The following is a 15,202-nucleotide window of genomic DNA, read 5'->3' as shown; positions in this document are numbered from 1 at the left end:
TCTGTTGGAATCACAGAAGTTGATGCTTGAAGAACAGACCACAAAATTGAAACGTACCACATTATTCTTTTAGAATGTATTACTCGTTGTTAGATTTTGATGTTTTCTTTGCCGTTTTGATTGTTTTTTAGTTTTATTCTTTAACAACAAATGTAATTCTTAACAATTGTTACCCGTATTCTATAAGAAATAATGTATTTTTTTTATTCTTCAATTGATTGTTCAAGAATTTGTTATTCTACAAGAAGTTTTTAAATTCATTATCAAGAAATAGGTTCAAGAATATTTTTATTATTTATGGTTCAAGAATATTTTTATTTTTGAATATACTCATAAACATATTCTGTTAGAATGTCCGAATTAAAAGAATTATAATTCTTAAAATCGGATTTTTAAAATTAATAGAATCTATGATCCCTAAAAAAATGCAATTTTCCTTTATTAAATCTATATTAATTGACTAAATTACCCTTGTAATTAATTAAGATGATATTTTCAATTATATTTAATTCAATAATATATATTAATCACTTTCTTAAAATAAGTAAATTTGATTGACCCACATTTATGCATACAATAACACAATAATTACTTTTAATAGAATAACCTAAGCCTATATATATATATATATATATATATATATATATATATATATATATATATATATATATATATATATATATATATATATAAGAACATTATTATGTGTATCTTCTTAATATATCATAGCATTACATAAGATTGTTTTATCTTAGAAATCAAAGATGTTTTAAAATCTATTGTAGAAAATTGGTTATTTATAGAAAATAAACATCAAATTAATTATATTTAAATTTGTAGATTAGGTGCTTGTTGAAAACGTTAGAATAAATGAAAATTATTCTACTAGTAACTTTTTGAAGGTGTAAAGTGTAAACTCAAATTATTTGTTGGGCTCTTAGGTTGAAAGGAGTAGTCCATGACAAGCCACATCAATTTTTTAGCAGCCACCTCACTGCCATATCACTTTTGTCACAAGAAATACATGACATGTTAGTTTGAGGGGTGGATCAACTTGGTAAAAAAAGAAAAAACTCTCTCTCTCTCTCTCTCTCTCTCTCTCTCTCTCTCTCTCTCTCTCCATACAAACATGCCGTTTGTGCATGGCCTCCTCGACATGCCAACCTCTAGGGGCGGTGTATACCACCGATACCAAGCAACTGTTGAACCAAAATTTCAGCCACTCCCCTAGCCTTATCAACATGACATATCTTAATTTTATAGACCTTCCATATGAACATATGTATGTCACATCACTCACGTCACCTTTTCATTCATTCCTCGAGAGAAATACGAACTTTAGAAAAAGTTATAACGTGACCATTCATGTATTAATATTTAGTAATTTAACCACTTAACCATAAAACATCATAAGATATATTTAGTAAGACCAAATTTATAGAGAACTAGAATGAAAACCGAACTCTTATTAGATCACAATGGCAAAATTGAAAAGAACTGATTTTGAAAGCGATAGATAAATAATGTTTGTAATCATCATAAAAAACCAACCCTTCCATTGTTATAAACCTAATTGTGGTCTACACGTTATATCATCGGTCCACCACTATCGTGAGCGACCCGATTACATCTTTTTGTCTGATCATGTGTGCTAGGTTGTTGTAGTATCTTTCCTAATAACTGGAGTAACATCTCGAAAATTAAATATAAAATGGGCCAAGATGAAGTAAGTAATAATTTAAAGACGGATAATGTATAACTTCTGAAAGTGTGGAAGTTTTGGGTAAGTTATTTGTAACTTTGAGGGCCAAAGATATATTTGTTGGAAGCACTAGGGCTTAGTTCCCATGCGGTTCTCCATCAATGTATTCTCTCTCTTCTTCTTTTTTTCAGTTTATATAATATATAATTAAATTATATATACTAAAAATTTATAAAAGTGTATTAAAATTATCTATAAAAAAAGTATAATATTTGTATAAAATATATTTTTTAAAGAAAATAAAAAATAAAGGAAAATGAATGTGACTATTTCGTGAGTTTTGAAGAATGATGGAAAATGAAGCAGCGATGATATGGAAGAGAAAAAATGAAAGGTGAAAGGGGAATGTACCCTCCAGCCTAAGATATTACCGGTCTACTGCTAATAGAGCAACCAGATCCTAAAACTACCAGATAAACATGGACAATAAGTAAATCATGGATCATTAGCCAGTATCAAATTTATGGTTTCTTTTTTGTTCATGAAGACAAAATTATGGATCATTACCCTCGTACTATTATATCACAAAAGACATGACCTAAAACATTAGTTCAAAGATAATTTCTTAACCCGCTATTAGAGTTGCTAAATGTATCATCATTATTATTAACACCCTCATAAGGCCATGATATTGTAAGGCTCGGTTAGGCGCTTGTGAAATGTTTTTAGAGTGTTTTTTTGTCGCAGCGCATATTCAAATAGGTGAGGTGTTGAATTCCGCCAAGTAGGTGGTAAATAGACATAAAGATTAGATCCAACATCCTTATAAACTTTATGTATTTATTTCAAATATTGTTATAAGAAAACATCAACCTTAACATATCTCTATATTTTGTTTTGGTATGTTCAATAAATCCGAGTTCATCTTACTCGAGTAAAACTACCAGATAAACATGGACAATAAGTAAATGTTGCATGTTAGTTAAAGATTCCAATAGCGGCGGTATTATCAGACGTATAATTAAAAAAAAATTTAAAAACTTTATTTGTAATTTAAAATTGTAATTATATAAGATAAATTTTTATATGAATTGTTATCGGTGTGCTTATAATTAAATAATTCAAACACAAAGTGTATGTTTTATTATTAGGCACAGATTTAGCTATTGAAACGTAACAAAAGATACATATTTGGTGAATTATGTGAGGAAAACATCACATGCTAATTTTAGTCCATATTCTAATTTTGAAAAACCTAAAACATGAAAATGACTTATAGCGGTGGGAAACCGCTAATAAGTTATTTTTTCATAAATTACATCACACTAACTTAGGGAAATTGTCAGAAAAGTCCTAATATTTTCAGGAAAGTTACACATTAGTCCCAAGATTTTTTTTTTGAACAAAAAAGTCTCGATTATTTCATTTTGGCTCAAGTTTACAAAAAAGTCTTTTTTTTTTCTTTTAACGGGAAATGACATATTATCGTGTTTTTAAAAATAATCGGGACTTTAATGTTCAAAAAAGAAAATCTTGAGACTAAAGTGTAACTTTCCTGAAAATATTGAGATTTTTCTGACAATTTCCCCGCTAACTTATTAGCTTATAAGCTAATAAACAATAAGTTTTTTTTGTCTAGATGCCCCAATATTGGATGCAATATTGGATGCCATATTTTGAAATACGAAAAGAAAAAATAAAAATTGATAATAAGTTGATATTATGGAATATGAATATTACAAGAATATCGGACAAATGAATACAATTAAATATCGTTTTAGGAGGCATGGTGAAAGCAACGTAACAAACACCTATTATATCAAGCCTAGAGGGGCAACAATGCCATTTTAGGCAAATATAAAAGAATACACAATTAGTTTGAATTCTAAATTAGATAACTGATTTTCAAACCCATTGTTTCGCACAATTAATTTGAGTTATAAGTTGGATAACGGATTTTCATGCCCACCTTTAGGCTTTGTCGTCTTTGCTCAAATTATATACCATTAAAGTTAACGGATTAAGGTGCTACATTAGTACTTAATGGATTTTATGGTGACATGGCATGCTCTAGTGACCTATATACGATGTTTTATTTTGACTATGTTTACTATAAATTGCCTTTAATTCTTTTTTTCTTCCATTTTACAAGTGTATCTATAGATTTTCACTATGTTTACTATAAATTGCCTTCATCTTATCACTATGCAATATCTTCACAAAGGGTTTGTGATATAACTATATCCTTACTATTTTGTTCAAACAACAAATAACAAAAAATTACAAAGCTTCATAAATAACAAGGTATGAACATAATAATATATTTTCCATATGATTGCAATCATTTCAAATATAATACAAACCAACTCACAAATTAATACCCAATCATGATCTTACTTTAGCAAGACGCGCCCTAATTTCTTCCATCTCTTCCTCATCATCAACACCCTCATCCTACAAAACTCAAATCAAATGTTTATTATTATTCATAACAACAATATCATAAGTTCATAAACAAAAGAAAAAAGAAAAATGTAGCAAAAAAAACTACCTCTGCTTCTTCATTTGACTTAGCAGGTTGCTTTAACCTCTCTTTTCTTACAGCTTCTGGAAGCTCTGCAGCAGTCTCACCAGCTATAGCAGTTAAGACCTTATCAACTTCTTCATCAATCTCATCTTCCAAGTCTTCTGAATCTAATGCTGAGTCAACAGCATCGTTGACCATTTCTTCAATCACACCAGCCTGGAATAACATAATGTGATTCAACCAAATATGTGAAACTAAATGGAAAATTATAAAAATGGTTAAAAAAATTTAAGTGCCTTGGTCATTTCTTTGTTGAATTCTTGCATTGTGATAGCCATTTCTGGAGCTTTCATTAGGTTATTGACAATTTTCATCACTTCAGCACTCTTGGAAAGATGCCCCACAGTTCGTGCAATAGCTGCAAAAAGTTTAACTTTAATGCAAAAAGATTGAATTTTGTGCAATAAAGTATAAAACCCAAAAGAATTTTGAAATTTGTCTTGAGATAAACCGTTTGTGATTAAAAGAATCGACATTAATCAACAGATGAAGATTAGGTAGAACTTACCAACGCTTTCGCCTAGATGCATTGATATTGAATTCAACTGAGCTTTGTTTTCATAGAGGCGATTCACAGTTCTTCTTGATTGCACAATCTCTTTAGCAAGTGACTGAGGTGAAGTTTACATGGGGAAAAGAAGTACATCAGTATGAAAGAATTGATCCATAGCATCTGATAATGTACAGCAGTAGAGAAAAAGAAGGCTTCATACATTCAATCTTAAAAGACAGTTCTTCACAACTGAAGCAATTCCAAATTGAAAACGAAAACTAATAGATCGATTAAGTATTTTGGAATCGGATCAATGTTTACTGATAGAAACACGATCAATCAAATGTTTAGCTAATACCTTAGCAGAACCCATATCGTTTCTCTTAGCAGCCTCCCGGATTGCTTTCTGAACGTTTTTCTCTTCTCTCTGTATATCTAAGAAAAACCCCATGACATATCAATATCAAACGCTCGTAAACTCAAAAATTGCAGTTTTCAGGTCACAATAAACAAAAAATACATAATTTTCTCTGTAGAAGGATGAATAAGTTAGCTTTACCACGGATCTGGCGATCGATGTTGCGACACTCATGGCGGAGACGGCGTTGCCAATCGCGTAAGACCAGTTGCGGATTAGGTTTTGGTTTTATTATGTTCATGACTTTCTCCATCTTCTGCGACAACTAAATTTTCTAGAGGTTTTAGGGAAAAGAGGGCTTTAAGAAGTGAAATTGATGAACGTGAAAGACGAAATTGTGATCTTGTAAGCTCTTGATGGCTAGTAATGAAGTTGATTGTCTGCGGATGATCAAGTTTGATTTGGGGAAGAACAAAGTTTCCTTGAGATTCTCCAACGCGCTTTTATCTTATTCCTAGTGTTAGTGCATCCCAGAATTTGTTTGATGATATTTGCATTTGGTGGGATTTAATATTTTTATTAAATTTTAGTGTCAAATTAAGGTTCTGGATAATTTGATTATTGTGTTTAATAAAGTTTTTAACGCTTGGTAATATGAAAAGTGATCATAATATTAAATGATTGAATTTTTAAAGTATTAGTGAAGTGGTTTCACCATCTTCAACCTAATCTTTGCCTTTTTTACAATAAAATAAAGTAAAAATATACAAGTTGTATACATATATCCAAATATACTCTAATTTTTACATCATTTAGCACGTTAAAAAAGTAATTTTTATTATTTTCCTAACTTATATATATTTTGCTAACTTATATATATCATCAAAAATATTTATTCTATTAGTTAGTTTTAATTAAAAAGTAATTTTTATTATATTTTTATACGTTATGTTTTATTGGAATATTGTAAATATATTGTTATTATAAGTGTTAAGAAAATATATTATTTTGTTTTAATTTTTCAAAATGTATTTAAATTTTATATGAATTGGATATATATAAAAATATCATGTCCATTAAATTTTTTTAAAGGTTCAACCACAATGCAAGTGTTTGAAAGATATCTATTTTATCATCAAACACTCTTAGTTATTTATAACTCATGATATAAGACCACAAATGTAAATTCTCATAATTTGGTTCATTGCTCAAAACCCTTAAATCCGCCAAACCTTAATCTTGATACGATTAAGAAGATGATAAAAGATTATTGCCTGTAAATTGTGATGATGGTCGTATCTTGTGGATTGTGTTTGGTTCCTCTATTTCCACTTCTTAATGCCTTAATTCACTCAATTTTGCTCTTAATCATCAAATCCTCCAAACTTGTTTGCATTATATGACTTCTCTAATGAGTTCTATACGTTTGCCACTTAGAAATTTTTGCAAACATAAACACTTTTGTAAATACTTACTAACCAAAGTTACAGCTTGGTTAATTAGCGTTACTTAGAATTTATGATTCTTATCATATCAAGTGTAACGTCTTATTTTCAAAATCAGTTTTTATTTTAAATATAACACTTCATTAAAAACATTCATTCACAATAAACAAAACCATTGTTGATAAATAAGTTTCAAAAACCTGAATCAGAGTATATAAAATAAACATGCAGAAATCTCAAAACATGATGTCGATACGTGTGTACAGTCAAGCATTACCCTTCCCATGATCTGATGAAGTACCTGAAAAATATTTAATCAACAACTGTAAGCCAAAACTTAGTAAGTCCCCAAAATACCACATACAACACAAATAACTATACATAACATAAATGGGTATATTTCAACCCAAAAGGTCTGTTTTAACAAACGGGTCTGTTTCAACCGACAAATCTATTTCAACCGACATGTTTCTTTCAATTGACATGTCTATTTCAACCAACAGGTATATTTCAACCAACAAATGTCTCAACCGACAGGTTTTTTCAACTAGCATAGCATACAGTTAGATAAGCAATATCCTACAAGTCTAGCTAAGCATACAAGCATTTCATAGCAACTATGTCATAAATCATATAGTGAGAAAACTCACCTAAATCAAAGAGTTGAACAAGAATACCCGAAGTCTCTCAAAGTCAACTACACGCACCATATACACCAAACAGAGGTCGGACCTCAACCTAGAACTCAAAACCCTTAGTTTGACCAAAAGTCAAATTGGTCAAAAAAAAATTTAACGTTCAACGGTCACCCTAGACTAGAGACCAGTCACGTCATGACCACAAATCATACAGTGAGAAAACTCACCTAAATCAAAGAGTTTGTAACATCCGGATTCCCAGGTATTCTATGTTATTCATTTATTGTGAGTTTGAGAGAAGGACTCAACGAGTCGACGCCTAGACTCGTCGAGTAGGATCGCGTTTTGCTGACTGGATTAATGAATGGACTCGACGAGTCGGCAGGGTGACTCGACGAGTCGGCAGGGTGACTCGACGAGTCCGTGCTGGCGGCAGAAACCCTAAATCTTTGGGCCTGTGCCCTATTTAAGGGTCCTTATAGCCCTCATTTGCGGCTACCAGTCCAGAGAGAGAAACCCTAGAGAGCTTGGGCGAGTTGTGTGTGAGAGCAAGCCATTTTAATCCTTCTTGGTGTTGTTTTGCAAAGAAGAAGGTGTTTCCGGCTAGAGGAGGTCAAGAGGATTGCTAATCCGTGGTTTTCAAGCTTGGATCTGCAGTATTGAGGTAGCAAATCGAACTCTCCTTCTGTTTTGGTTAAGATCTATGAATCTAGGGTTTTCTATACCCTTTTTATGGCTTGAATTGATGAGTTTATGGTCCCTTTATGTGTTAGACTTCAGATCTGGACCCATAGAGGTCCAGAGAGCATTATCCATCTTGTTTTATGAAGTGTTATGGAAGGAATGAACTTAGGTTGCCACTTTTGAGGCTATTTCTTCAAAAGGAACCATATATGTGTTGCATGAGTGTAAAGGTTTCACCTTTACGTGATTAGTGGGTATGGAAAGGTCAGATCTATAGGTTAGAGAAGCGGATCTGACCTCAGAAGGTCATTTGAGTATTGCCATGGACGCTACTCTCCGAGTTCATAAGTGGACTCGACGAGTTGAGTCGGGGTTGCCCCGCGATTCGTAACAGGAGTAACCCGTCGAGCGAAGGGATGACTCGACGAGCCAAGTGAGGCTAGAAGGATTCAGAGGACCCGCATGGACTCGCCGAGTCGCCCATGTGCACTCGACGAGTCGGGTCAAAGTTTGACCGTTGACTTCAGTTGACCTTAGGGTTTTGGTCAAGCTGATTCAGGAGAGTTCAAGGAGGGGTAGAATGGCCTTCTACACAATATTTAGAGATGAGACTATGAGAGGGTATTGATCAGGAATGTTATTCGGATGATAGGAGGAGGCTAGGTCGGGACGTCAAGCACGAGAGTTTATCCGACTTCGTACGAGGTGAGTCTTCTCACTATACTGTACCTAGGATGGTACCTATGTGTGACAGGAAGGTCTTATATGCTATGAGATGTATGTGCTGTATGCTGTTATATGATATGTATGTGTTATGTATGTTATGAATGCGAAGGACCGGAAGGTCATTATGATGTGGACCGGAAGGTCATGATGATATGAACCGGAAGGTCATTACAGGTAGGACCGGAAGGTCTACCAGGGTTGTGGGACGGAAGTCCTCTGAGACACAGCAACCAGAAGGTCTTATAGCCTTGAGTGGCGTATGTGCGTAGGTGGTATTTTGGGGAACTCACTAAGAATTTATGCTTACAGTTGTTGTGTTATGTGTTTCAGGTACTAGCGAGGATCGCGGGAAGGCGTCGGCATGATCCGTACACACTCATGGAGTTTATGTCTTGAGATTCTGGGATATGTTTTGTTATGATAACATTGGATACATTATGTTTTGATATCACCTTATGAATAAAAGTATGTTTTAAAAATGAAAAATTGTTTTGGAAATTTACGTTGTTACAAGTTGGTATCAGAGCCTTGGTTTGAGGGATTCGGATGCACCTTCGGGTGTATTTGAACTCAAACTGAGGATTTAAGAAATTTTTTTCGTAAACTAAACAATTTTTCTAAAAAGTAAAAGGATTTGAGAAAAGCAGAAGGAAGCAGTGTGTATGATCAGCCAGCGCCCGAACGCTGATTTCCCAAATTACCCTTACATTACGTGTTATGAGATATGTTATGATATGTTATGCATGCTAGAGTAGGCTAGGTATTCATATTAGGACTAGAGTGGCCTGATTTGTGATGCCTTAGCCTAGGGAGATTTCTGCTGCTATGTGATGCTTGAGAGTGAGTAGGTAGTAGTGAGGAGCTTATGAGAGGTCTACCGAAGGGTAGCCTATGCTAGCCAGATGTAGAGTACTTGTGATATGGGATCCTAGGAGGAGGACTTGGGGTGAACATTGATGCGGTGTGGACGGTAGTATAGGGCCCGTACTACTGAAGACACCGGATCAGTGCGCAGTCCAAGTAAAAATCCTTAGGGTACTAGGGAACAAGTAGGGTTAAGTGATCGAGTGCGAGTATACTCGAGCGAGTCTCTGATATTTTATGTTGTATTTCAGAGACATCATGGTTGGGACACGCCACAGACCTGAGACGAGCGGCGTGAGTGACGAGGAGCTTCGTCAGATGATCCACGATGAGGTGGCTGCGGCGATCCGAGCCGAGATTCCGGAGATGTTTGGGTCTATCAAGACCACATTGATTGAGACCTTTGATGAGCGGTACGCAGCGGTTACTGAGGATGCGGCTGCTGCAGCTACTGCAACTGTTGATGCTGCTAGACCTCAGGGGGGGTGACTCGATGTTGTTCCGGGAGTTCAGCAACACGAAGCCACCGAAGTTTGATGGGACGCAGGATCCGATTGCTGCGATGAGATGGATTTTTGATATCGAGGGATGCTTCTACACCTGTTCGTGTCCGGAGCATTTGAGGGTTCGGTTTGCACTGAACCAGCTTCGCTTGGGAGCGAAGGACTGGTTGAAGTTTGTGACGACGAACTTCACTCTTGTAGAGATTTCGGAGGTGACCTGGGAGAGGTTCACCATCATGTTCAGAGATGAGTACGTTCCCCCGGTGGAGAGGGAGCAGTTGGCACAGGAGTTTTTGTCCCTCAAGCAGGGGACGGATTCAGTGACTGTGATCACACGGATGTTCCATGAGAGGGCGTTGTTTTGCCCTGAGCACGTGTCGTCTGAGCAGGCACGCATGAGTCGGTACTTGAGCATTTTGAGGAAGGATATCAGGGAGTTCGTGGCGAACTCGTCATACCGGACATTTGTTGAGCTCCAGGAAAATGCCCGGAAGAGGGAGATCGAGCTGGAGATTCAGGCCCGGGAGGAGGCCGAGTCTCAGGGGAAGGATCGGCGGCCGGCACAGTCTCAGCCGGCAGCCAAGAGGGCAAAGCCCGCCGATTCGAGATCTGGAGGCCAGAAGGGCCGCACTTGTGGGAAGTGCGGCAAGGGACATGATGGGGTTTGTCGATCAGGTGCTTGCTACAAATGTGGCAAGGAGGGGCACATAGCCAAGGATTGCCCCAAGGGGTTTATGGTTTGCTTTCATTGCAACCAAACCGGACACCGGAAGGCCGAGTGTCCGCAGCTGTGGGGAACAGCACAGGAAGCACCGCAAGGATCTGCCCTTGCTACCGTGCGAGCTACTGAGGTTTGGCCGGTGAAGGCCGAGGCACCAAAGCCTCGCGGGAGAGCCTTTCAGTTCACAGCAGAGGAGGTCCGCGCAGCGCCCGATGTCGTGGCTGGTATGTATTCTTTCATTTATTTATGTTGAGTTTAAGATATCGTGCTTATATTATGATATGTGTAGGTACTTTTCTCGTGAGTTCTGTACCTGCTTTGGTGTTATTTGACTCGGGTGCGAGTCGGTCATTTGTGTCCTTAGCGTTTAGTCAGCACATCAGTATCCAGCGGGAGGCGTTGAGTCGACCTCTACGAGTTTCCATAGCTGACGAGCGAGCGGTGTATGCTACGGATGTGATTCGAGGATGTGTACTCGAGATCTTCGGTGTTGAGTTCCCGATAGATCTGGTCCTGATTGCGATGGGGGACGTGTGTGTCATAGTGGGCATGGATTGGTTGAGCCGATTTGGGGCTGTTATAGACTGCGAGCGACAGTTGGTGACGATACGAGACCCTAGTGGGGGAGTACTTACGGTGTACGGCGAGGGTACCCGTTCTGGGTCAGCATTTTGTTCGGCTGCTAGAGCGAGGCGGATCCTACAGCAGGGCTGTAGCGGGTTTGTGGCTTATGTGATGGATTCACGGGTGGCCGCAGAGGGGCCGGGCTCGGTTAGTGATGTGCCGATAGTGAGTGAGTTCCCGGATGTTTTCCCTGAGGAGTTGTCGGGTGTGCCTCCCGTGAGGCAAGTGGAGTTTCGCATTGATTTGGTTCCGGGAGCGGCGCCTATCGCCAAGGCGCCCTATCGCCTTGCGCCACCAGAGATGCAGGAGTTATCCTCACAGCTTCAGGAGCTGTTGGGGAAAGGATTTATCAGGCTGAGTAGCTCACCTTGGGGAGCGCCGATCCTTTTTGTCAAGAAAAAGGATGGTTCACACCGGATGTGCATTGATTACCGGGAGTTGAACAAGTTGACGGTCAAGAACCGTTATCCACTACCGAGGATTGATGATCTGTTCTCAGTTGCAGGGAGCATCTTGGTTCTCCAAGATAGATTTGAGGTCTGGATATCATCAGATGAGGGTACGAGATGAGGATATCCAGAAGACGACGTTTAGGACTCGTTATGGGCACTACGAGTTTGTGGTGATGCCTTTTGGGCTCACCAATGCACCAACAACGTTCATGGATCTCATGAACAGGGTATGCAGACCGATGTTGGACAGGTCGGTGATTGTATTCATCGACGATATTCTGGTGTATTCGAGATCTAGAGAGCAGCATGAGGAGCATTTGAGAGAGATTCTCGGAGTTTTGAGATCGGAGAGGCTCTATGCCAAATTCTTCAAGTGCGAGTTCTGGTTACGGGAGGTCCAGTTCTTGGGGCATCTCGTTAACCAGAATGGGATATTGGTCGATCCGGCCAAGATTGAGGCTGTGGTGAGTTGGGAGGTGCCGAGATCACCCACCGAGATTAGGAGTTTTCTGGGGTTGGCCAGCTACTATCAGAGATTTATCAAGGATTTCTCCAAGATTGACGTGCCTCTCACCAAGTTGACCCAGAAGGGCGTTGCTTTTTCGTGGGGTCCGGAGCAGCAGACCTCGTTTGAGACTCTTCGCCAGAGGTTGTGCGAAGCCCCGGTGTTATCCCTTCCAGAGGGAATGGAGGATTTTGTGGTGTACTACGACACATCGATATCGGGGTTGGGTGCGGTGCTTATGCAGAGAGGGCATGTGATAGCGTATGCATCGAGGCAGCTGAAGCCTCATGAGACGAGGTATCCCACCTACGATCTGGAGTTGGGGGCAGTGGTGTTCGCCCTCAAGATCTGGCGTCACTATCTGTATGAGGTTCGGTGTACCATATACACAGACCACAAGAGTTTGAAGTATTTGATGGATCAGCCCAACCTGAATATGCGCCAGAGTAGATGGTTGGATGTGGTAAAGGATTATGATTGTGAGATCCTGTACCACCCGGGCAAAGCTAATGTTGTAGCTGATGCTCTGAGTCGTAGGGCAGAGAGTGCCCCAATTCGAGACACTTGTATGCGATTGACGGTGATGACTCCAGTGTTGGACACCATTCGGGAGGCCCAGGAAGAGGTCGTGATACCAGAGAACCGCAAGAGGGAGCGGGTGATCGGACAGATGTTTGAGTTCGTTACCGATAGCCGAGGGCTGATGACCTTTCAAGGTCGGATTTGGGTGTCGTATGCAGGCGGGGCACGTACCATTCTGATGGAGGAGGCGCACAGATCGAGGTTCTCGATCCATCCCGGGGCCACTAAGATGTATTTGGATCTGAAGAGAGACTATTGGTGGCCCTGTATGAAGAGGGATGTACGTGGTTCGTTGAGAGGTGCTTGACCTGTCGCCGGGTTAAGGCCGAGCACCAGCATCCGCATGGCAAGTTGCAGCCACTTGAGGTTGCCCTGTGGAAGTGGGAACATATTTCTATGGATTTTATCACCAAATTTCTGAGGACCGCGAGGGGCGTTGATGCAATTTGGGTGATCGTTGACCGGCTGACGAAGAGCGCTCACTTCTTTGCCATCAGTGAGAGATCTTCCGCAGAGAGGCTGGCCGAGTTGTATGTGAGAGAGGTGGCATCGCGTCATGGAGTATCGATCTCGATTGTGTCAGATCGAGATGTACGTTTCACTTCCAGGTTCTGGAAGAAGTTCCATGAGGAGTTGGGTACGAGGTTGCATTTCAGTATCGCCTACCACCCACAGACGGACGGACAAAGTGAGCAGACGATTCAGACGCTCGGGACATGCTTCGAGCATGTGTGTTAGACTTCGGAGGAAGTTAGGACACGTACTTTCCGTTGGCTGAGTTTTCCTATAACAACAGCCACCATTCGAGTATTGGTATGCCTCCCTTCAAGTTGTTGTATGGGAGGAGATGTCGGACTCCCATTTGCTGGGGAGAGGTAGGGCAGCGCGTGATGGGTAACACTGAGATAGTGCTTCAGATGACTGAGCAGATACAGCAGGTCAGGCAGAGGTTGTTGACAGCTCAGAGTCGCCAGAAGAGTTATGCGGATAGGCGACGATCCGAGCTTGAGTTTCAGGTGGGAGACTTCGTACTCCTGAAGGTGTCTCCTTGGAAGGGAGTGATCCGATTCAGGAAGAAGGGCAAGCTGGGGCCCCGGTACATTGGTCCATTCAGGGTGACCGCGAGGGTGGGTAGGGTAGCGTATCGTTTGGAGCTACCTGCGGAGTTGAGCCAGATTCATGATACCTTCCACGTGTCTCAGTTGAGAAAGTGTATAGCCGACGAGTCGGCGGTGGTACCACTGGAGGATATTCAGGTGGATACGAGCCTGAATTACGTTGAGAGGCCAGTCGCGATTGTGGATCGTAAGATCAAGGTTCTGAGGAACAAGGAGGTGCCCCTGGTTCAGGTCCAGTGGCAACATCGGAGAGGGTCCGAGCTGACTTGGGAGCTGGAGCTGGAGATGGGGGAGCGGCATCCAGAGTTATTTGCAGAGCGAGACTTCGAGGACGAAGTTTGATTCTAGTAGGGGAGAATTGTAACATCCGGATTCCCAGGTATTCTATGTTATTCATTTATTTTGAGTTTGAGAGAAGGACTCGACGAATCGACGCCTAGACTCGTCGAGTAGGATCGCGTTTTGCTGACTGGATTAATGAATGGACTCGACGAGTCGGCAGGGTGACTCGACGAGTCCGTGCTGGCGGCATAAACCCTAAATCTTTGGGTCTGTGCCCTATTTAAGGGTCCTTATAGCCCTCATTTGCAGCTACCAGTCCAGAGAGATAAACCCTAGAGAGCTTGGGCGAGTTGTGTGTGAGAGCAAGCCATTTTAATCCTTCTTGGTGTTGTTTTGCAAAGAAGAAGGTGTTTCCGGCTAGAGGAGGTCAAGAGGATTGCTAATCCGTGGTTTTCAAGCTTGGATCTGCAGTATTGAGGTAGCAAATCGAACTCTCCTTCTGTTTTGGTTAAGATCTATGAATCTAGGGTTTTCTATACCCTTTTTATGGCTTGAATTGATGAGTTTATGGTCCCTTTATGTGTTAGACTTCAGATCTGGACCCATAGAGGTCCATAGAGCATTATCCATCTTGCTTTATGAAGTGTTATGGAAGGAATGAACTTAGGTTGCCACTTTTGAGGCTATTTATTCAAAAGGAACCATATATGTGTTGCATGAGTGTAAAGGTTTCACCTTTACGTGATTAGTAGGTAAGGAAAGGTCATATCTATAGGTTAGAGAAGCGGATCTGACCTCAGAAGGTCATTTGAGTGTTGTCATGGACGCTACTCGCCGAGTTCATAAGTGGACTCGACGAGTCGAGTCGGGGTTGCCCCGCGATTCATGACAGGAGTAACCCGTCGCGCGAAGGGATGA

At 40.0% G+C, this 15,202-nt stretch overlaps 1 protein-coding gene across 1 annotated transcript; it reads right to left on the bottom strand.

The window, feature by feature from the left end:
- Positions 1-3,972: 3,972 nt before the first annotated feature.
- On the bottom strand, positions 3,973-5,613 carry LOC145122747 (vacuolar protein sorting-associated protein 24 homolog 1-like). Its single transcript, XM_079058317.1, has 6 exons — positions 5,342-5,613; positions 5,141-5,217; positions 4,798-4,900; positions 4,526-4,647; positions 4,254-4,445; positions 3,973-4,156 (listed from the first exon to the last, which is right to left on the bottom strand). Exons 1-6 carry the CDS (start codon positions 5,451-5,453, stop codon positions 4,088-4,090), a joined length of 675 nt encoding a protein of 224 aa, XP_078914443.1. The 5' UTR covers positions 5,454-5,613; the 3' UTR covers positions 3,973-4,087.
- Between the last annotated feature and the right edge of the window lie 9,589 nt (positions 5,614-15,202).

This window comes from Lactuca virosa, chromosome 6, assembly GCF_052849685.1.
Source record: "Lactuca virosa cultivar CGN04683 chromosome 6, Lactuca_virosa_CGN04683_v6, whole genome shotgun sequence".
NCBI lineage: Eukaryota > Viridiplantae > Streptophyta > Magnoliopsida > Asterales > Asteraceae > Lactuca > Lactuca virosa.
The sequence above is the reverse complement of the archived record's forward strand: the minus strand, read 5'-3'. Positions and strand labels throughout refer to the sequence as shown.

Bases quoted from the DNA above. Each gene is read 5' to 3' on its own strand.
- LOC145122747 (XM_079058317.1), bottom strand. From the start codon at position 5,453: ATGGAGAAAGTCATGAACATAATAAAACCAAAACCTAATCCGCAACTG. The intron at 5,218-5,341 runs GTAAAGCTAACT...GGTTTTTCTTAG, and splicing joins CATCGATCGCCAGATCCGTG to ATATACAGAGAGAAGAGAAA. The intron at 4,901-5,140 runs GTATTAGCTAAA...ACTTCACCTCAG, and splicing joins ACGATATGGGTTCTGCTAAG to TCACTTGCTAAAGAGATTGT.